General features: G+C 45.5%; 1 protein-coding gene across 3 annotated transcripts in view; it reads right to left on the bottom strand.

Moving 5' to 3' along the window:
• Positions 1-8,878: 8,878 nt before the first annotated feature.
• Positions 8,879-23,006, bottom strand: part of LOC139235073 (hexokinase-2-like) — a 102,336-nt gene continuing 88,208 nt past the window's right edge. For all 3 annotated transcript variants that reach the window (XM_070866205.1, XM_070866207.1, XM_070866206.1), the window contains 3 exons: positions 21,304-21,459; positions 17,319-17,552; positions 8,879-9,152 (listed from right to left, as the gene is read on the bottom strand). In XM_070866205.1, coding sequence (XP_070722306.1) covers positions 9,008-9,152; positions 17,319-17,552; positions 21,304-21,459 — 535 coding nt within the window. In that variant the 3' untranslated portion in view covers positions 8,879-9,007. The remainder of the gene's footprint in view (positions 9,153-17,318; positions 17,553-21,303; positions 21,460-23,006) is intronic.

The raw sequence follows: 23,006 nt of genomic DNA, 5'->3' as shown, positions 1-23,006 counted from the left end.
GTGTGACACTGTCTCTGCTGGTGACCCAGTCACTGGTCTCACAGATTAATGTCTAGGAGTGGGATGCAATGAATCGTCGGTTATTGGAAAGGTTGTGCAGTGTATGCAGTTTAAATGTACCAGTTTATTTTGGGCAGGAGCAGGTTTGCTGTGATAGCGTCCGCCATGGGATATAAATGGAGATTTACTTAAAAAAAACAATGCAATCTTGTCACATCAGAAGTCTCTCTTTATATGGGTCTGATTCACAAAAGCACGACAGGGGCCTCATTAACACTTATTTCTGTAGAAATTCTCTGAAGGCTCCCAGAAGAGTGCTCACACCGAGAGGGGCATGAGCAGGTTCCCTGCTCAAACTCGCAACCAAGGCATGTGCAGGTAGCTTATAGGATAAAGGTGCGAGCCCTGTATGAGGCTGCATCGCGTGTACATACTGATGGGCAGAACATGAGCTGCCAGCTGAGGACCAGGTCGTGGTATCGGAGGCATGGAGACACAGCGCTACAATGATAACAGCTCTCAGTCCCTTGTGAGAGTACTGACGCTGGCAGTAACTGTGCTCTCTCATTACTGTGTGCAGCCTGAACTTTGGGCAGCTTTCCACAACACAACACACGGTTACAGGTAAAACATACCTACAACACAGTCTGGGAGTGGGTGACCACATTAGGACTGCTGCAGAGATGCAACACACAAACCTGTCGCATTAATTCCGAAAACTCATCGCATCCCATCGAATATCAAACACACTGCACGTATTTCAGAAACCTTGCGTTACAACAGAGCATTTAACACTAAACACAACAGTTTAAAACTTAAAAGCAGCTTCCCTCTGTGTAGTCATCTTTATAAATTATGCATTCAATTGAATACCAATATTCAAACTGCCTTGCACCGCATCTCCCCAATTAATGCTGGGCCCTTGGGACCTGATGGCCTTGTTCAAACCAGCCACTTCCAATTTAGACACCGAGGATCTTTAAACTTATACATTTGATTTAAGACTGTGGATTTAGTGCTTTTCGAGGTGTTAAGAAATGGAACTATCTCCCACCTAGTGCCAGCATTAAGCACTCCCCCAGTTGAGGTATAGCACGGGTTAGAAGTAGAGCGTGGTCTCAACTTCCCCTTCAAAAAGGAGCATCTATACCGGCCGGACAATACTGTTCCCCACTCCTGCTGTCTGCTTGTGGTCACTTTGAGTGAAATTACCAAGCGGTACTCATTATGGGCTGCTTCGTGCTGGGGGCTACTGCTGGGTCCAGCCTGTGCCAAACTCAGTTCACCAAGGATCCAATAAGCAGGAACTCAGTACCATACAGTTACTAATGACTGCCCCAATTCTCTGCAACGCGCAGTCCCTTTGTAACTAATATTGTAATGGCGCAGCTCGAAGTTGCTCATATTTAAACAAAGATATTAAAGCTTGTATATTATTAACAGTCATCAATATACATACTACAACGGTCACGGGCTGCAATCTCGTCAAAGACTTCAGATGGTTCAAATGTACAATCTGGGAGTGATTTCAGACTGAGGGATTCACATAGTAGCCCGCACAAATGTGATAACCCAAATTGGTTTCAGCAATATCATAATCCCATGTAACATACAGAAGCCCAATACTAACAACAGCTATAAAGGCGGCTCTAAGTAGGAGCTGGGCTCGATATTCAGGCAGTAGTGCTTTCCATGGGAAACCCATCCCACATTAAACAGTCCAGAGGTTATCTTATCAAACTACGGCTCAAGTGAAATAAATCCCAATCCAATGGTCTCCTTTCATAAATTACTAACCAGCACTAAAGAGGTAACAGCAAATGGAAGGTAAATGAATTAAATCTGGTTAGAGAGTGATACTTCCTGTTGATTCATAACTGCAACAGGAGCTGGTTAGTCCTAATGGATCTCATTTACAAATCATTCAATGCCCCGACAGCCGAGAATGCCCCCATCATTCCAAATGACCATTCTGGAATCAGAGCAAGTACCGATATTGTGTAATCATGGATTTGTACCCCAATGCTATGAAATTTTATAAGAAGAAATAGTTTCACAAGATTCACTACGTGGAACATACTCAGACAAGCAGAGGTGATTACTCAACTGTAATAAGCGATTGCAACTTTCAGTATTACTCGGAAAAAGGGTTTCTTCAGCATTAAAATATTGCTTTCATCAAGTGAAAAGACAAAGGAGGTAAATATTAATTATTTTCTACTCTTCAATTGAACACCCGCACAATTCAACGTCTCGTGGCCGCAAAGTCCTCACAGCAATGACAAGAATTGTGTTTGAGCAATTTCTATTGGTTACTGTTGGAGGGTAGTCATTGGTGAGATGAGTACTATGCACATAGCAATATATTACACACCCTCGTTTAAACATTATAAAAACTACCTCGGTAAAGGAGGAACGGAAACTTAGACTTCCTTTATATCCAACGCCGTGTTGATCAGCTGTACAAACTAAGCCCAGACAGGAGGAGCAAAACCCAGCCATGCAGATCACAATTCTGCTTTTAAGTTGCATCATTCCCCATTAATTCCTTCAATTAAAAAACGCAGAAAATGCTGGAAAACGACAGCAGCTGAAATAGCAATCAAAGAGAGTTTGGTTATAGCTTCAGGGCCAGTGACTCTCTTCATCACATAAAAAGTTGTGATCAAAGTCAGTGGTGAAACGGGCAGACACATGGCAGATGCAATTTAACACAGGGAAGTGTGAGGTCATGCATTTTGGTAGGAAGAATGGAGAGAAACGATATAAATAAAATTGTACAATATTAAAAGGGGGTGCAGGAACAGACCTGGGGGTGTGTATGGACATTTTTGAACGTGGCAGCACAAGTTGAGAAGGCTGTTAAAAAAGCAGACGGGATCATTGGCTTTATAAACAGAGACACCCAGTATAAAAGCAAAATACTGCGGATGCTGGAAATCTGAAATAAAAACAGAAAATGCTGGAACTATTCAGGCAGCTGTCTGTGGAGAATGCACGGAAGTTATGCAAACCCTTTATACATCATTGGTTAGGCCCCAGCTGGAGTATGGTGTCCAATTCTGGGCACCACATTTTAGGAAGGATATCAAGACCTTAGAGAGGGCGCAGAAGAGATTTACTAGAAGAATACCAAGAATGAGGGACTTTGATTAGGTGAAGAGATGAGAAATTAGGGTTGTTCCCCTTACAGCAGAGAAGGTTAAATGGAGATAGAGATATTGAAAACTATGAATGGTTTTGCTAGGGTAAAGGAGAAACTGTTTCCAGTGGCGGGAGGGTCAGTTGCCAGAGGGCACCGATTTAAGGTCATTAGCAAAATAACTAGAGACCAGATGAGATTTTTTTACGCAGCAAGTTGTTGAGATCTGGAATACGCTGCTCGAAAAGGAGTGGAAGCAGATGCAACAGTAACTTTCAGAAGGGAATGGATAAATACTTGAAGGTGAAACATTTGCTAGGCTATGGTGAAGGGGATGGGGAGTGGGGCGAATTGGACAGCGCGTTTAAAGAGCCGGCACAGGCTTAGTCAGTTGAATAATCGCCTTCTGTACTATATCATTCGATGATTCTCGCCTTCTGTACTATATCATTCGATGATTCTCAGCCCCACCCAAAAACTTTAACCGTTTTTGTTTCTTCCAGATGATCATTCCAACATTTCCATAGAATGCATTCTGCTTTAATTTCAGATTTTCAGCCTTCCTGATTCTCCTTGGCTCAGCATCCTGAGCTACTGCAGCTCAGTCAAGGTCAGATTGTTATAAAGTGTTTCATCACCATCATACGTCAACACAGTTACATTTGGTGGCGGCATGTTATGTGTGTGTGTGTATAATATCCATGTTGAGCTCTTCATGTCTGGGCTAGCTATGAACATTAGACATCCTCTTCTAATATGCGCAATGACGCTCTGTCAAAAGATGTCCTTCTGAACCCATCTATCTGAATTGTGCCGCAGTTTGCTGTTATGCTGGGACAGTGGGGTCACTAGGATCTATACCAGAAACTTTTCCAATGAGAATATCCACGCATAAACACGGCACGTCTATTAAGCAGCCTTGAAGGTATTGCAGATTAAATTAGTTCCCATATTATGGGCTGAGCGAATTAAGTGTTTAATTGCCCAGTGCATCATCAAAATCCTCACATGGCTACAGTCAGTGCTTCCCTCGCACCATCCAAAGGACTGGGCTTTGCGGAGGGTTACAAATTCTCACGCATTAAAAGCAAAAACTAAAAGCAAGCCCTGTCTATTCCCTCCCTCTTCTCCCACGGAATAATGTCGTTGTAAAGCTTTTGCACGTGGATTTCAATCTCCATTTAATCCCAGAAACTTGTGTCTTCCATCCTGCTCCCGTTTCTTTTCCTACATCAGATTCCACTATCTAAGTATGGGTTAGAACGGCAATCGAATCACATTACTGGCTGGAATGAGGTTATAGGCTGCAACGCGACCTCGGGGTTCTGATGACATGTTCCAGCACTCAACACGGGCTCTCCCGCTGCCCCAGCGGTGACTTTTCTGTGACACTGTAATAACTTACCGCGGAAGGAGCTGCACTTTTGCTCTTCATCAGTAGGTGGCACTGTTTCACCTGCATTAACAAGTGTCAAAAATACACTGACAATACAGCATTGCCATCTACCTACAAGCAGACTGTACCAAAACAATAAAAAGACCCTTAGAGCTTGAATAATACTAAAGAGTAAAAATACCTCAAACTGGTTTGAGGAGCGGAAGAACGGCTTATTTTGCTCACTGCTCATTGTGTACAAGCCTGTGCTCTGGTTTGAGGTATCTCACCAGTGTCTGCATCATTGTACAAGTGGCGATGTACTTTCTTTCGGCACAGACTAACGGTTTGTGATAACAGTCGTGCTGCATATCAGCAATTGCACAGCAGGGATCGGCAAGGAAAACCTATGCTACATGTTGGAGAATTTTGAGGAAACGTACAAGAGAAGGTTGCTGAGGAGGAATTACTGTCACTATTATTGTTAAACCTACACCTCCCCGACCCAAACCATTGCTGTTCCTTGCCAAGCAAAATTAATTTTAATAAAACACAAAATAAATAAACTGAGTAAAACCAAAGGACAATCAAACCAATGCAGCCTATGTACCAAGAGCATCCATTGCCTAGGTTAAGCTAACGCCCCTCTACCCAAACAATTCAAGTTGCTTTGTATTGCTTGCTGCACTTAACAGCTCAAGAGTCCTAAGGAGTTCAAGATAGAAGTAGTCTTAGTGAGCATATGTGCTGGATCTCACCTCTTTGACGAAGAACAGTCTCTTGGACTGGAGGTCCATCTCATTCAGTTGAGACCCAGACACAGTGAAAAATCATGCCTTCTCTGCATACAGTTCCAACAGGTAGAGACACACAACTGAATGTGCATTTCCTTACACAGTAAAGCAGCATTGATTATGGGGATCATTGATCTGCTTAGTCTTATGTGTTGCCATCCACAAAGCCCACCCCTGTAGTAAATCTGATGCCAACAAATTCCTGATTTAGTTCAACTCTCCCGAAGAACCCCCCCCACCCCCATGGTGAGCAAACATCTGCTCATTCATTCATTTCCATCAATGCACGGTCTAATACAGGCAACTAGGCAAGAGCAACAAAGAGGTCCTCAGGGTGAGGAGAATTTGTTAGATTCCTGAAACTGTTCTGGGTAAAAGTTCAGAATTCACTGACTCCATTCCTGAGTGGTCACCATGTCATCACCTGTACAGATGGGAATCCAGTATGTAAGGCTATATCCTCCCCCTCCCCTTTTATAGGGGGCACTTGTAAAATATATGGTTTTAATGCCTCCCAAAAAAATCACAAAAAACCCCACAAAAAACCCCCAAAAAAGAAATAAAAAAACATTTCAAGAAAAGGGGCAGTTAAGTGTCTGGAGTGTCTCCCAGATCGGGGGGCACTTGATCTAACGTTTATTTTGCTCCCCCCCCAAAAGAGTTGTAAGGCTATATCCACCGGTACGCTCGCGGCCTTCCGCAAGAGGTGGGCGCCGGAGGGACTGGAGTGCATCGTTACCCCCGGCAACCAAATTTTAATTTGATTTTATATGTTTTAAAGTTTAATTTGTTTTAACTGCCGATTTTAGTGTTCCCTCCCCTTTTATAGGGGGCACTTGTAAATTATGATTTTACTGCCCAAAAAAAAACAAACACAAAAATCACCCAAAAAAAAAGGGCACGTGAAAAGTGTTTGCACTGTCCCCCAGATCGGGGGGCACTTGATTTAATGTTTAATTTTGTTTACCCCAAAAAGAGTTGCAAGGCTTTATAGCTCTCAGTAGCACCTCCTGCACACGTGCACACCCAGGTACTGAGCAACCCACAACCCTCTGCGTCAGCGACAAATGCACTGTGCTTTAGGGTCTGTATCCAGTGAAGTAGGAGACTCAGTAACTCAAGGGAAATATGAGCCAAGTTGATGATGGTGGTGCCAGAATTAATCACCTTAGACCACCAGATAGGCTCACCTTCAGCACCAGCAGCGTATTGTCCCTAGTATAAATGGTGCACCTCTCCCACTCGAGTCGTAGGTCACAGATATACCAGGGTTACATATATGAACATACGAACAATGACAGACAGGTAAAGACCCTCTAGTCCATCAAGCCTGTCCCACACAATTGCGATACCTTGTGTATCATAATGTATACACTCTCTATCACACCCAAAGCCATGCAATCTCCTGGGAGAGGCGAAAAAAGGATTAAAATACCCCGGCCAATTTGTGGGAAAAAATCTGGGCAAGTCCTCTCCGCGAATACCTCGAGAAACAAAGGAATGAGGGCTGAATCAGTATCTAATCAAATGTTCCCACTTACAGAGACCCTCCCCACCCTGGCCAATTAACAGACTCTTGTTGGTTGGAATCATTACCAAGTCCTCACTTGGGTGACATGATTGGACCCTTTCCCACATAGGTAGTTTTGTTTGTGCTATGTTATTGCATATAAACTGAATTTCACTGTTTTAGTAAAATAGTGCGCTAGCTTCACGTAATCTGTACTGAGCCTAACTACAGGGCGGCTGCAGTCATTTTTCAGTAACATCCTTCATGCAGATCCCGTTCAAGTATTTGACAATTATTTTGTTTTGGCATAAAAAAAATATATATATTTTCTCCATTTTTTTGTTCGTTGAGTGTTTGAAAATCCAAAAATATTTTCAATGCTGTGCCAAATATCTACAAAGCAACCTGAGCAGCAGGAATCACAATGAGAGAAATAAATTGCAGATATAAGCCTCCTGGCAACTAGGAAGCCCTTGGAATGTGGAATTCATTCGCCCCCCCGGAAGTGAAATGTGCAACGCACAAACTTAGCGAGCAAGTCCGTGATAATTCACTGCGTATCACCACACCCACACCAGTTTGGCTCTGTACATTTCTTCTGTACATTTTTTAAAATACAATAAATAGTAGTTTGAAAGATTGCTCATGAGCTAGCTCTCCCTTCATTCGCAGATTTGTACCAGATGTCATGTAAACATGCCCCTGATCTAATGCCAAAGGAAACTGCTAATCTTGCCTGGGTATCTACAGCCAAAAGATGTTAGGGTGATGCCACCACCCTTCTCTATGTCTGCATGATGGTGTTCTTAAAGCTGTGAGGGTCTATAGCTTTGTAAACACAGGGGACTTCTGCAGATTGGTGCCTGGACCAACATCATTCCACCAATATTAATACAGTGTAAATTCCCACCAATGCCGGTGTGGAGTAAAAGGCTCTTCTCACGCAGTGTGACGTGCTGAGATATACACCCAACAGGAAGACCCAGGATAATCTCTCACTCACTTCCGTGTGTGGCATAGCTACTGCTTACGGCAGTAGATGGAACTGAATAAGTAAATACTCAACATAGCAGGTTGATAATGTAAACCAGGTAAGAGAAGGGGATTATCAGATTAATAAATGGCCAATTAACCTCTTCCCCTAAATCTGCAAGCTTTGACAGAACAAAGTAGGAAAAGGGGCAGAGTGCAACTTGAGTGTATGTACAAGAAAGGTTCACCACCCTCCTGGTCTGTAGATGGCACTGTTTCCAAAGAGCTAGTATTTCTCAACCACCGTGCATCACCAGGAACCACCATACAATCTATAAATGGATCGCTTTCAAAGGGGCACAGTTATCGACGCCTTCTCACCGCCAATAAAAAGTCTATCGTAACATTCCTGCTCCACCAAACTGCATCAATGGCTGGTTCAAAGTAAAGCATGGAATTACCCCCCCACCCCACCTCCTCTTGGATTTTTTTGTCTTATTTCCCACCCCCCCCCCCCCCACCCACCCCCATCACATCAGCTATAAATTTGAAATATTAAAAAACGTATTTCCCAACCAAACTTGTCCTGTTCAGTTAGAAGTAGCAATTGCAATTTCAACAGCATCCTTCAAATGGGAAGAGAGAGAGGCAGAAGGTCAAAACAATGTCAGTGACGACATCTTACTGACAGATAAACTGTGGGGTCTGGCAAATTTCAAGCACTCTTCATTTCCCTTCCCACCCCCCAACCAAGTGTACATTTGAATAAGAGAATGACCTGAGGGGTTTCAGATTACAACAGGATCACATCTCACTCTCACTCTGGAAGCACAAGAACAATCACCACCTAACTCTGGAATACAGGAGAAGCAGAGTGGCTCAATTCTTCAGGGGTGCGAGGAGGGGAGAGGGAGGGGGGGGAGAGGGAGGGGGGGGAGAGGGAGGGGGGGGAGAGGGAGGGGGGGGAGAGGGAGGGGGGGGAGAGGGAGGGGGGGAGAGGGAGGGGGGGGAGAGGGAGAGGGAGGGGGGAGAGGGAGGGGGGGAGAGGGAGGGGGGGAGGAGAGGAAGGGGGGGAGGGAGGAGTGGAAGGGGGAGGAGTGGAAGGGGGAGGGGGGAGGGGGGAGAGGAAGGGGGAAGGGGGAGAGGAAGGGGGGAGGGGAGAGAAGGGAAGGTTCCTAGTGTCGATGAAGGAGAAAACTTGCTGCAAGTCTGTTCTAATGCTGCCCGGCCTCTCGGATGCGACAGGCGACCGCGGTGATCAGTGCCGCTCCCTTCCCGCTGCCATCTTCCGACGGCACAAAGGACACCTTGCATTTGGGAGACAGGCGTGCGACAGTCTCGTGCATTATTGTGGAGAAGCTGAAAAGAAGAGAAAGAGGTTAAACAAGGAGAAACTAAAGCTGAAGATGGGCAGGCATTTCACAATCACAAGTACATAAGAAATAGGAGCAGGAGTAGGCCCTACAGCCCTTCGAGCCTGCTCCGCCATTTTACAAAACTATTACAGCTTACAAATCCAAGAAGAGGTGAGGTGCGGTGAAGAGGGATGATATGTTAGAGGGATCATCAAACGAGGCCATATGGATCGAACTGAAAAACAAAATATGGGGCGATCACACTGCTGGGCGAGTACTATCGACCCCCAAACAGTGAGAGGGAGATAGAAGAGCAATATGTAGGCACATTTCTGAGAAGTGCAAAAACTATAGGGCAGTAATAGTGGGGGATTTCAAGTATCCTAATATTAACTGGAACAAAATCAGTATGAAGGGTATAGAGGGTGTGGAATTCCTAAAATGCATTCAAGACAACTTTTTTTTAGTCAGTATGCAAGCAAGCCTAACACGGGAGGCGGCGGTTCTGGATTTAGTTTCAGGGAATGAAGTTGGGCAGATGGAAGGGGTATCAGTGGGAGAGTATTTAGGTGCTAGTGTCCATAATTCAGTTAGATTTAAGGTAGTTATGAAAAAGGACAAGGATAGACCAGGAATAAAAGTTCTAAGTTGGGGAAAAGCCAACTTTGCTAAGCGGAGAGGTGATTTAGCCAAAGTTAAGTGGAAACAGCTACTTGTAGGTAAATCAGTGTCAGAGCCATGGGAGGCATTCAAGGAGGAAATCTGGAGAGTACAGGCCAAATATGTGCCCTTAAAGAAAAAGGGTGGGATTAACAAATCTAGAGCCCCCTGAATGTCGAGGGATATACAGGGTAAGATAAAGAAAAGAAGGGAGGTTTATGACAGATACCGAGGACTAAATACTGTAGAATTTTTAGAGGGGTATAGAAAGTCCAGAGGTGAAATTAAAAAGGATATTAGGAAAGCAAAGAGTGCATGAAAAATTCTAGGCAAGTAAAATCAAGGAAAACCCAAAGATGTTTCATAAATATATTAAGAGCGAGGATAATAAAGAAAGGGTAGGGCCTATTAGAGACCAGGAGGGTAATCTGTGTGGACGGAGGGATGGGAACCTATGCAGGGAGACAGAGGGAGACAAAAAGGAGGCAAAAGCAAAAGCAAAAGACAGACAGGAGATGAAGAAAAGTGGAGGGCAGAGAAACCCAAGGCAAAGAACAAAAAGGGCCACTGTACAGTAAAATTCTAAAAGGACAAAGGGTGTTAAAAAAACAAGCCTGAAGGCTTTGTGTCTTAATGCAAGGAGTATCCGCAATAAGGTGGATGAATTAACTGTGCAAATAGATGTTAACAAATATGATGTGATTGGGATTACGGAGACGTGGCTCCAGGATGATCAGGGCTGGGAACTCAACATCCAGGGGTATTCAACATTCAGGAAGGATAGAATAAAAGGAAAAGGAGGTGGGGTAGCATTGTTGGTTAAAGAGGAGATTAATGCAATAGTTAGGAAAGACATTAGCTTGGATGATGTGGAATCTATACGAGTAGAGCTGCAGAACACTAAAGGGCAAAAAACGTTAGTGGGAGTTGTGCACAGACCTCCAAACAGTAGTAGTGATGTTGGGGAGGGCATCAAACAGGAAATTAGGAGTGCATGCAATAAAGGTGCAGCAGTTATAATGGGTGACTTTAATATGCACATAGATTGGGCTAGCCAAACTGGAAGCAATACGGTGGAGGAGGATTTCCTGGAGTGCATAAGGAATGGTTTTCTAGACCAATATGTCGAGGAACCAACTAGGGGGGAGGCCATCTTAGACTGAGTGTTGTGTAATGAAAGGATTAATTAGCAATCTCATTGTGCGAGGCCACTTGGAGAAGAGTGACCATAATATGGTGGAATTCTGCATTAGGATGGAGAATGAAACAGTTAATTCAGAGATCATGGTCCAGAACTTAAAGAAGGGTAACTTTGAAGGTATGAGGCGTGAATTGGCTAAGATAGATTGGCGAATGATACTTAAGGGGTTGACTGTGGATGGGCAATGGCAGACATTTAGAGACCGCATGGATGAATTACAACAATTATACATTTCTGTCTGGCGTAAAAATAAAAAAGGGAAGGTGGCTCAACCGTGGTTATCTAGGGAAATCAGGGATAGTATTAAAGCCAAGGAAGTGGCATACAAATTGGCCAGAAATAGCAGTGAACCTGGGGACTGAGAGAAATTTAGAACTCAGCAGAGGAGGACAAAGGGTTTGATTAGGGCAGGGAAAATGGAGTACGAGAAGAAGCTTGCAGGGAACATTAAGGCGGATTGCAAAAGTTTCTATAGGTATGTAAAGAGAAAAAGGTTAGTAAAGACAAACATAGGTCCCCTGCAGTCAGAATCAGGGGAAGTCATAACGGGGAACAAAGAAATGGCAGACCAATTGAACAAGTACTTTGGTTCAGTATTCACTAAGGAGGACACAAACGACCTTCCGGATATAAAAGGGGTCAGAGGGTCTAGTAAGGAGGAGGAACTGAGGGAAATCTTTATTAGTCGGGAAATTGTGTTGGGGAAATTGTGTTGGGGAAATTGATGGGATTGAAGGCCGATAAATCCCCAGGGCCTGATGGACTGCATCCCAGAGTACTTAAGGAGGTGGCCTTGGAAATAGCGGATGCATTGACAGTCATTTTCCAACATTCCATTGACTCTGGATCAGTTCCTATTGAGTGGAGGGTAGCCAATGTAACCCCACTTTTTTAAAAAGGAGGGAGAGAGAAAGCAGGGAATTATAGACCGGTCAGCCTGACCTCAGTCGTGGGTAAAATGATGGAATCAATTATTAAGGATGTCATAGCAGCACATTTGGAAAATGGTGACATGATAGGTCCAAGTCAGCATGGATTTGTGAAAGGGAAATCATGCTCGACAAATCTTCTGGAATTTTTTGAGGATGTTTCCAGTAAAGTGGACAAAGGAGAACCAGTTGATGTGGTATATTTGGACTTTCAGAAGGCTTTCGACAAGGTCCCACACAGGAGATTAATGTGCAAAGTTAGAGCACATGGGATTGGGGGTAGTGTGCTGACGTGGATTGAGAACTGGTTGTCAGACAGGAAGCAAAGAGTAGGAGTAAATGGGTACTTTTCAGAATGGCAGGCAGTGACTAGTGGGGTACCGCAGGGTTCTGTGCTGGGGCCCCAGCTGTTTATATTGTACATTAATGATTTAGACGAGGTGATTATATGTAGTATCTCCATATTTGCGGATGACACTAAGTTGGGTGGCAGTGTGAGCTGCGAGGAGGATGCTATGAGGTTGCAGAGTGACTTGGATAGGTTAGGTGAGTGGGCAAATGCGTGGCAGATGAAGTATAATGTGGATAAATGTGAGGTTATCCACTTTGGTGGTAAAAACAGAGAGACAGACTATTATCTGAATGGTGACAGATTAGGAAAAGGGGAGGTGCAACGAGACCTGGGTGTCATGGTACATCAGTCACTGAAGGTTGGCATGCAGGTACAGCAGGCGGTTAAGAAGCAAATGGCATGTTGGCCTTCATAGCGAGGGGATTTGAGTACAGGGGCAGGGAGGTGTTGCTACAGTTGTACAGGGCCTTGGTGAGGCCACACCTGGAGTATTGTGTACAGTTTTGGTCTCCTAACTTGAGGAAGGACATTCTTGCTATTGAGGGAGTGCAGCGAAGATTCACCAGACTGATTCCCGGGATGGTGGGACTGACCTATCAAGAAAGACTGGATCAACTGGGCTTGTATTCACTGGAGTTCAGAAGAGTGAGAGGGGACCTCATAGAAACGTTTAAAATTCTGACGGGTTTGGACAGGTTGGATGCAGGAAGAATGTTCCCAATGTTGGGGAAGTCCAGAACCAGGGGTCACAGTCTAAGGATAAGGGGTAAGCCATTTAGGACCGAGATGAGGAGAAACTTCTTCACCCAGAACCTGTGGAATTCTCTACCACAGAAAGTAGTTGAGGCCAATTCACTAAATATATTCAAAAGGGAGTTAGATGAAGTCCTTACTACTCGGGGGATCAAGGGGTATGGCGAGAAAGCAGGAAGGGGGTACTGAAGTTTCATGTTCAGCCATGAACTCATTGAATGGCGGTGCAGGCTAGAAGGGCTGAATGGCCTGCTCCTGCACCTATTTTCTATGTTTCTATGTAATTCCCTGGCCCGGATTAAATGTATCCCAGGCTATTAAGCAAAGTAAAGCAAAGCAGAGGGAATAGCAGAGGCTCTGACCAGCATATTCCAAACCTCTCTGGCTTCAGGTGTGGTGCCAGAGGACTGGAGGACTGCTAATGAGGTACCTTTGTTTCAGAAGGGAGAAAGGGATAGACTGAGTAATTACAGGCCAGTCAGCCTAACCTCAGTGGTGGGACAATTATTGAAAAAAATCCTGAAGGACAGGATAAATCTTCACTTAGAAAGGCACGGATTAATCAAGGATAGTCAACACAGATTTTTTAAGTCGTGTCTGACTAACTTGATCGAATTTTTCGAGGAGGTAACCAGGAGGGTCGATGATGGCAAAGCATTTGATGTAATGGCCAAATGGCCTACTCCTGCTCTTATTTCTTATGTTCTTATATCAATGAACTGGTCAGGTGGGCAGAACAGTGGCAAATGGAATTTAATCCAGAGAAGTGAGAGGTAATGCATTTGGGGAGGGCTAAAAAGGCAAGGGAATACACATTAAATGGTAGGACATGGAGAAGTATAGAGGAACAAAGGGACCTTGGAATGCAAGGTAGATAAGATGATTAAGGCGGCATATGAAACGCTTGCCTTTATTAGCCGAGGCATAGAATACAAGAACGGTGGGGGGGCGGGGGGGATGGTATGATTGAACTGTATAAAACACTGGTTAGGCCGCAGCTGGAGTACTGCGTCATCATCATAGGCAGTCCCTCGAAATCGAGAAAGACCTGCTTCCACTCTAAAAGTGAGTTCTCAGGTGACTGTACAGTCCAATACGGGAATTACGTCCGTCACAGGTGGGACAGACAGCCGTTGAAGGAAAATGTAGGTGGGGAGTCTGGTTTGCCGCACGCTCCTTCTGCTGTCTGCGCTTGGTTTCTGCATGCTCTTGGCGACGAGACCGGAGGTGCTCAGCGCCCTCCCAGATGCTCTTCCTCCACTTAGGGCAGTCTTGAGCCAGGGATTCCCAGATACCGGTGGGGAAGTTGCACTTTATCAAGGAGGCTTTGAGGGTGTCCTTGAAACATTTCCTCTGCCCACCCGGGTCTCGCTTGCTGCGCCGGAGCTTCGAGTAGAGCGCTTGCTTTGGGAGTTTCATGTCGGGCATGCGGACGATGTGGCCTGCCCAACGGAGCTGGTCGAGTGTGGTCAGTGCTTCGATGCTGGGGATGTTGGCCTGATCGAGAACACGAACGTTGGTGCGTCTGTCCTCCCAGTGGATTTGCAGGATCTTGCGGAGGCAGCACTGGTGGTATTTCTCCAGCGCTTTGAGGTGTCTACTGTACATGGTCCATGTCTCTGAGTCATACAGGACGGCGGGTATCACTACTGCCCTGTAGACCATAAGCTTGGTGCCAGATTTGAGGTCCTAGTCTTCAAACACTCTCTTCCTCAGGCGACCGAAGGCTGCGTTGGCACACGAGGCGGTGTTGGACCTCGTCGTCGATGTTTGCCCTTGCTGATAGTAGGCTCCCGAAGTATGGAAAATAGTCTATATTGTCCAAGGCCGCACCATGGATTTGATGACTGGGGGGCAGTGCTGTGTGGCGGGATCAAGTTGGTGGATGACCTTTGTCTCACGAATGTTTAATGTAAGGTCCATGCTTTCGTACACCTTGGTGAAGATAAGGTAGATAAGGTGTACTGCGTGCAGCTCTGGTCACCGCATTACAAGAAGAACGTGATTGCACTGGAGAGGGTACAGAGGAGATTTACGAGGATATTGGCAGTAGTGGAGGATCTTAGCTATGAGGACAGATTGGATAGGTTGGGTTTGCTTTAAGCAGGAGAAGTTGCTGTAGTTTTGCTCATGTGTTCTGTTTGCTGCCTTATTAAATATTCTAATTCCTGATTATATTTGCTCAACCATCGGTGACCATGGCTTCTGTTGCCTGAACTGTAAGCTCTGGAATTCCCTCCCTAAACCTCTACAGCTCCGCTTCTCTCTTTAGACGCTTCTTAAAATCTACCACTTTCACTAAGCTTTTGTCACCTGCCCTAATTCCTCCTTATGTCGTTCGGTGTCAAATTTCTTGTCTTGTAATACTCCTGTGAAGTGCCTTAGGACATTTTCCTACATTAAAGGTGCCATATGAATACAAGTTGTTGTTGTTTACTTTACTCTTTACTGAGTAAATGGACTTTATTTGAAGTAAAATAGACTGTTTGGTGAGAGTCCTTCTGTAAGTCCCACCACGCATCGATGCCTTGGCTGACACAGTGATATCAATAGACACTCTGCCAAGTCATAGCTTCATTCAGAGTAGCTTGAACAAAACTCATCCATTCTAGCTGAATTAAAAAGGGCAGAAAGTTAGCTGAACCAAGTCAGAATGAAGAATCTTTTTGCAAATCTCTCAGTTTCCCCCGCTAACTTCTGACTCACACTACGTGTCTCCCCAGACAACTTGAAGGTGTTAGCTGTGGCTCAGAGTTGACAATCCGCGCCTCTGAATCAGAAGGTTGTGGGCTCCAGAGACTTGAGCCCATAATCCAGGCTGACATTTCAGGGCGATAGTAAGAGAGTGCTGATGTTAAACCAAGTCTGCCCTCTCAAGTGGACGTAAAAGATTCCACGGCACTATTCGAAGAGCAGCGGAGTCCTCCCCGGTGCCTTGCCCATTATTCAGCCCTCAACCAAAATCAGTGAAAATAAAATCATCTGGTTATTTGTCTCATTGCTGTTTGTGGGATCTTGCTGTGCTCAAAATGGCTGCCACATTTGCCTACATCACAACAGTGACAATACTTCAGAAGTACTTGATTGGTTATAAAGCACTTTAGGATATCCTGGGGTTGTGAAAAGCACGACATAGAAACATTAATTTATGGCAGAGAAGGAGGCCATTTGGCCCATCATGTCTGCGCCAGTTCAAAAAGAGCTACCCAGCCTGATCCCACTTTCCAGCTCTTGGTCCGTAGCCTGGCAGATTACTGCACTTTAAGTACATATCCAAATACTTTTTAAATGCAATGAAGATTTCTGCCTCTACCATCCTTTCAGGCAGAGAGTTCCAGACTCCACCACCATATGGGTGAAAAAAGTTCTCCTCAACTCCCCTCGAATCCTTCCACCAATTACATTAAATCTATGCCCTTTGGTTATTGACTTCTCTGCTAAGGGAAATAGGTCCTTCCTGTCCACTGTATCTCGGTTGCTCATAATTTTATACACCTTAATTTGGTCTCCCCTCAGTCTCCTCTGTTCTAAGGAAAACAGCCTCAGCCTGTCCAATCATAGTTCATAGCTAAAAATCTGCAGTCCACACCACATCTTCATAAATCTCCTCTGTACCCTCTCGCGTGCAATCACAAATGGAATTATTTCTTTCTTTAACTCACATGCCACCTTTTGCTGCAGGCAAACCTTTTGTTTAAAGTTGTACCTACCCCCACTTTCAAAAAATGAAATTCACATCAATTGGTGAATTGAATTCAACTGGAGAGTTAAGACACAAGTGCACACACAATAATGAAACTTCATTTGAAAGATTGCCACAAACACCCTAATACTGAATGGCCGTCATAGACCTTCCTGTTCTCCTCTCCCCTTCTGAATGCTGATTTTTTTCGCCAACCTAGTTCTGCAAAACATTGATACATTCATCATGTTGCACAATGGATAGAATGGAAGGATTCAGGTTCACTTCACCACGTGGGAAAGTTTATTAGTTGCAGCAGCATCAAGTGGATGCCAAGTGTTTGCCCAAAAATCCAGAAGAGTAAATTGGAAGGTCCACCATCTCAGGTCCGTCTCCCGTGTACCTCTTGGAGAGCCGGAGGGATGGGGGGGTTGGTGTTAAGGTTAAATATTAATGTTGCAAATAAAAAGGTCAACAACATTCTGTGCAGAATAAATAAATCACGAGTTGAATGGGGAGGATAGCGGTTATGATTACGGTTGGCCACCTGAGATTGACCCCGACATAGGACCCAATTCCATCGGATGACTTACTGTGGGTGCAGCTTGTACAGCGTTCCATCCACTCCAACAGTGACTTTGAGGTAGTCCAGGTTACGGTTCTCCCTGATCTTGTCAACGACGGCTGCCATTCCCGCGCCGCAAAGCTGAGCTGCTCTGCGAGAGACCACTCCACACACCTCCTTGACGATGATGCTGTCATCACACGTGCTCTGCAGCCCGAGCTGCTGCAGGATGGCACGCACCTGAAGCAATGCCAGTCGATCACTGCAAGCAGAAAGGCAGAATGAGGGCATTAATAAACTGGCAGGATGGGTGTGAAAATTGGCAAATAAATTTCAATATAGAAAAGTGTGGGACGGTGCAGTTTGGTAGAAAGAATAAGGAGGTCACATAGAAACATAGAAAATAGGTGCAGGAGCAGGCCATTCGGCCCTTCGAGCCTGCACCACCATTCAATATGATCATGGCTGATCATACAACTTCAGTACCACATGCCTGTTTTCTCTCCATGCCCCTTGATCCCTTTAGCTGTAAGGGTCACATCGAACTCCCTTTTGAATATATCTAACGAACTGACCTCAACAACTTTCTGTGGTAGAGAATTCCATGCTCCCTTGTAAATGAGTCTGAATGGGATAGAGAAGGAAAGGAATCTGGGGTTACAGATACACAAGCTGCTAAAAGAAGTGACGCAGGTTAGTAAGGCTGTGAAAAAAGCAAACCAAGCACTAGGATTCATTTCTAGAGGGAAAGAACTGAAAAGCAAAGAAGGTATGTTAGACTTATACAGAACCTTGGTTAAAACATACTTCGAGTACTGTGCACAGTTCTGGTCTCCATGTTATAATGAGGCACCGGAGAAGATGCAAAAAAGATTTACAAGGATGATATCAGAACTGCGTGGTTTAAAAATGATCATGAAAGACTGAACAGGCTGGGGCTCGTTTCTCTAGAAAAGAGAAGACGGAGGGGTGATCTGATAGATTATGAAGAGATTTGATAGGGTAGACAGAGAAAATGTTTCAACTAGTGGGGAGTTCAGAACTAGGGTCCATCAATATAAGATAGTTACTAATACGTCCAGTAGGAAATTCAGAAGAAACCCCTTTGCCCATAACCTACAGGGCTACTGACCAAGAGCTGGAAAGTGGGATTAGGCTGGATAGCTCTTTGTCGGCCAGCGCGGACACAATGAGCTAAAATGGCCTCCTTCCATGCTGTAAATTTCGACCCAGAGAGAGTGGTGAAAATGTGGAACTCACTACCATAGGGAATGGTTGAGGCGAAAAGCATAGATGCATTTAAGGGGAAGCAGATGAGGGAGAAAGGAATAGAAGGGTATGCTGATTGGGTTAGATGACGAGGGGTGGGAGGCAGTTCATGTGGAGCCTGGCCAACATTCATTCCTCAAGCAACATCACGAAAAGTCAGTGGCCGGAATTTGCCTTTGAAACTGACCGCAACTTCTGGATTCAGCACTTGCACAGCCTAATGCGGAAATCCTGAAGTTGCGGTCTATCATTCACTGCTGCTCCACAAGCTGCGTACCCTCCCCCCCCACCCCCCCACCCCGCAGAGTCGGCAATCGTAGACCACCCCCCCCCCACCACACCCCAGAGCCGGCAATCATAACCGCCCCCCCCCCCCACCCCACAGAGCCAGCAATCGTAACCTCCTCCCCCGCCACACACACCCACCCCACCCCGCAGAGTCGGCAATCATAACCCCCCCCACCCTGCAGAGCCGGCAATCGTACCCCCACCCCCACACCACCCCACCCCGCAGAGTCGGCAATCATACCCCCGCCCCTCCACACACACACACCCTACCCACCCACGCACGCCCCCCATCCCCACCCCACCCCGCAGAGTCGGCAATCGTACTCCCACCCCCCCTCCCCCCAAACCCACCCCGCAGAGCCGACAATCGTACCCCTACCCCCACACCCCGCAGGGTCGGCAATCATACCCCCGCCCCCCCCCCACACACACACACCACCCACGCCCCCACCCCCACCCAGCCGGCGATCAGTGAAATCTCTCAAATCAGGGAACCTGACGAATACTTCGACTCCTCCGCAGTACGTACGCTGTTAAAATCCCTACTAAACGTTAGACCCAAAGGGATTAGGTGTAACTGAGGTTTTTACAGCGTATTGACTGCTAAACAAAGCCTAAGGGCCTGAAAAACTAGTTTTAATTTTGCGCAGTGTAAAATGTATCTACTTTTAATAAAAATTTAAATCTTTAAAGAAGCATTAAAAATATAATTTTTTTTTTAAGTTTGTTCATCTTTATTTCCCCATGTGAGAGCCCCAATGTTTGTTTTGCTCTCTCTAACATTTTTTAAAAGTTAAGAGTTTTAAGAGCTTACCCATTTCCTTGTTCACTGTCTGTGAAAATTCTGCACTTTGGCTGTTTAGATAGCTTGCTGATGTCACAGCAGCTGGCACTGGGGGATTCCCCCTATACTCCATTGATTTGACTTGCCCATCGGAAAAGCTAAACATGCTGACACAGAGATCGCAAGACCTTTTTGCGAAACTTACTGTGGGGCCAGTGGCAATCGCCTTTGCTTTCGCCACTGACTGCAAATTCCAGGCCATTATCTGGTCATTCTTTCATTGCTGCTTGTGGGATCTTACGTTACAACCGTGCCTCCACTTCAAAACTGCTTCATTGTCTGTAAAGCGCTTTCATGACATCCTGAGGTCATGAAAGCCGTTATATAAATGCTCTCTTCCTTTCTTCGGCAATGATTTGTTCATAGACTGTTTATGGCACAGAAAGAGGCCATTCAGCCCATCATACCCGTGCTGGCCAAAAAAAGAGCTATCCAGCCTAATCCCACTTTCCAGCTCTTGGTCCCTAGCCTTGTAAGTTACTGAACTTCAAGTGCACATCCAGGTAAAAGTGAAAAATGATCACACCAGTGAAGCAGTGCATACAGTTCGGAGGTTGAGGCAAAGCAAAGGAAGATTCACTTGATGTTCAACCATGCTGTGCTTGGCCAAGCAGAGCTTGACACTGTCACTGGGTGACAAAACTGGGAAAAAGAAAGATTTGAAATTGTGCAAAACCTTTCATGACCACCAGACTTTCCAAGGCGCTTTACAGCCAATCAAGTACTTTTTGAAGTGGAGTCACTGTTGTACTGTAGGAAACACAGCAGCAGATTTGCACACAGCAAGCTCCCACAAACAGCAATCAGATCAATGACCAGATCATCTGTTTTTCAGTGATGTTGACTGTGGGATAAATATTGGCCAGGACACCGGGGATAACCACTGCTTTTCTTCAAAATAGAGCCATAGGATCTTTTACGTCCACCTGAGAGAGCAGACGGGGCCTCGGTTTAACATCTCATCTGAATGACGGCACCTCCGACAGTGTGGCACTCCCTCAGCACTGCACCGGAGTGTCGGCCTCGATTTTTGTGCTCAAGTCTCTGGAGTGGGACTTGTACCCACAGCATTCTGACTCAGAGGTGAGAGTGCTGCCCACTGAGCCGCTGCTGATACAAAACAAGGTTTCACTGCCATTAGGTCAACAAATACAAAGGTTCACGCAAAGTATTGAAACATATTTTAAAACAGCGGGCACCAAACGTCAAGTATCCCAAAACTGCCACATTTCATGATGCATCTTTGCATTCTCAACGTAAACAGCACACGAAGAAAACTTGAGACGGGATGAAATATGGATCAAGACCTTGAACGAATCTGAAGCTCAAAAGATGGGTCTCAAATCTTTTCAGTCTCCCATTGGCTAATGGTGCACAGTGCAACTGGAGACAGCCTGGGTGTAATCGCCAATCTGTCCCGAGTTACCTGATCAAACCTGAGATGGGCGGGGTGTTTTCTTCTGAACACCATCATTTGTTGTTAATATCTAATGAGTTACAGCTATGATCATTAGGTTTTAGTAACTGAACGATTCATGCTGAAAGTGATCTTTGGCATGCTGCACTTTGCTGTAATAATTCAGCTGTTCTTGTGTCAGGTGTTGTCACTTACCTCTCAATCTGAGACAGGAATTTGGTTTCAAAAATGCCCCGCGTCTTGAGCCTTTCCGAGATCTTCCCTCGAAACAGCAGCCCTTGCTTTGTGAAGTTGATTAGAATGTTACGGACAATCTCTCCCAGGTACATCCCACTGATCATCTTCTCGTATCTGCAGAGACAGTCAGAAAGGGGTAGACGTCAACACCGGCTAGCTAGAGAAACTGCACCTAAGCTCTCGCAACAAATACCGGATAAACTGTCTGTAACCAGCACTGCGGCCAGACGGACTAGTCTCTATCACCCACCCCCATTGTTAACCTATTTTATGCTTGAACACTCCGAATGGCCTATTCCTGTTCCTCTGTTCCTATTCAAATTTGAATCATGTGAAATCACAAGGTTCCACTCGAGTAACAAAGTGAACGGAAAGACGGTCTAGACAGCTGATCATGACATCCCTAAGACAGAACTATCTAACATCACATGACGCCTAAGTTGTACCACAAATAGTTGCAGCTAACTAGGAGTTAGAAGTAACTGGGAGGCAGCATTAAGTGTACGGATAAATTACATTGTAATAAAGGACAAGGGCAGCAGGAGCATGGGAACACCATCACCTTGACGATCCGCTCTGTAATGTAGCACCTGTGAGTATGCTCACAGGTTTGCAGAAACATAGAAACATAGAAAATAGGTGCAGGAGTAGACCATTTGGCCCTTCGAGCCTGCACTGCCATTCAATAAGATCATTCACCTCAGTACCCCTGTCCTGCTTTCTCTCCATACCCCTTGATCCCTTTAGCCGTAAGGGCCATATCTAACTCCCTCTTGAATATATCCAATGAACTGGCATCAACAACTCTCTGCGGTATAGAGCTGTTGATCTACGCGGGAGTCCTCCCCTATTTATTGGGGACTTGGCCTGGAGGGTGGTGCACAGAGCAGTCCCATGCAATAAATTTTTATGTCGGTTCACAATTTCTGCGGTCTGGAGGAGTCCGTGTTCCACGTTTTTATGGAATGTGCGAGGTTGCAGCTCCTATTCCAATATTTGAAGGGGCTGCTCCTCAAATTCTGGTTGCACTTTAGTCCCACACTCCTAATCTTTGGGCATCCTCTGCGGAGGGGAGCGGGCAGGTCGGAAGGCCTCTTCGTAGGACTCTTCGTAGGACTGCAAAGGGTGCCATCAGCCAGTCCAGGCAACGGGTGGTCGAGGGGGTCATTTAGCCCGATTGCCTGTCTCTCTCCCACGGTTACTTCCGAGCCAGGGTGTCCCTGGAGATGGAGCACGCGGTGTCCACTGGTACACTCGCGGCCTTCCATGAGAAGTGGGCGCCGGAGGGACTAGAGTGCATCATCCCCCCCGGCAACCAAATTTTAATTTGTTCGTTTCAAGTTTAAAGTTGAATTTGCTGGTTTTAGTACCCCTTTAACAAGGGGGCACTTGATTTAAAGGTTCACCAAAATTGTTGTGGAACTGTTCCAGGCACTTGATTTAAAGTGTCTACTCAAAGAGTTGTAGAGCTGTTGACTCTACGTGGGAGTCCTCCCTTTATTTATTGGGGACTTGGCCTGGAGGGTGTTGCACGGGGGCAGTCCCGTGCAATTGGTTTTTAAGTCGGTTCACAGACTCCCAGGCCACCTGTAATTTCTGCGGTCTGGAAAAGTCCGTATTCCATGTTTATGTGGAGTGCATCAGGTTGCAGCCCCTGCTCC

This window comes from Pristiophorus japonicus, chromosome 22, assembly GCF_044704955.1.
Source record: "Pristiophorus japonicus isolate sPriJap1 chromosome 22, sPriJap1.hap1, whole genome shotgun sequence".
In the NCBI taxonomy this organism is placed as follows: domain Eukaryota; kingdom Metazoa; phylum Chordata; class Chondrichthyes; family Pristiophoridae; genus Pristiophorus; species Pristiophorus japonicus.
Note: the sequence above shows the minus strand (reverse complement) of the source record. Positions and strands in the feature narration are given on the sequence as shown.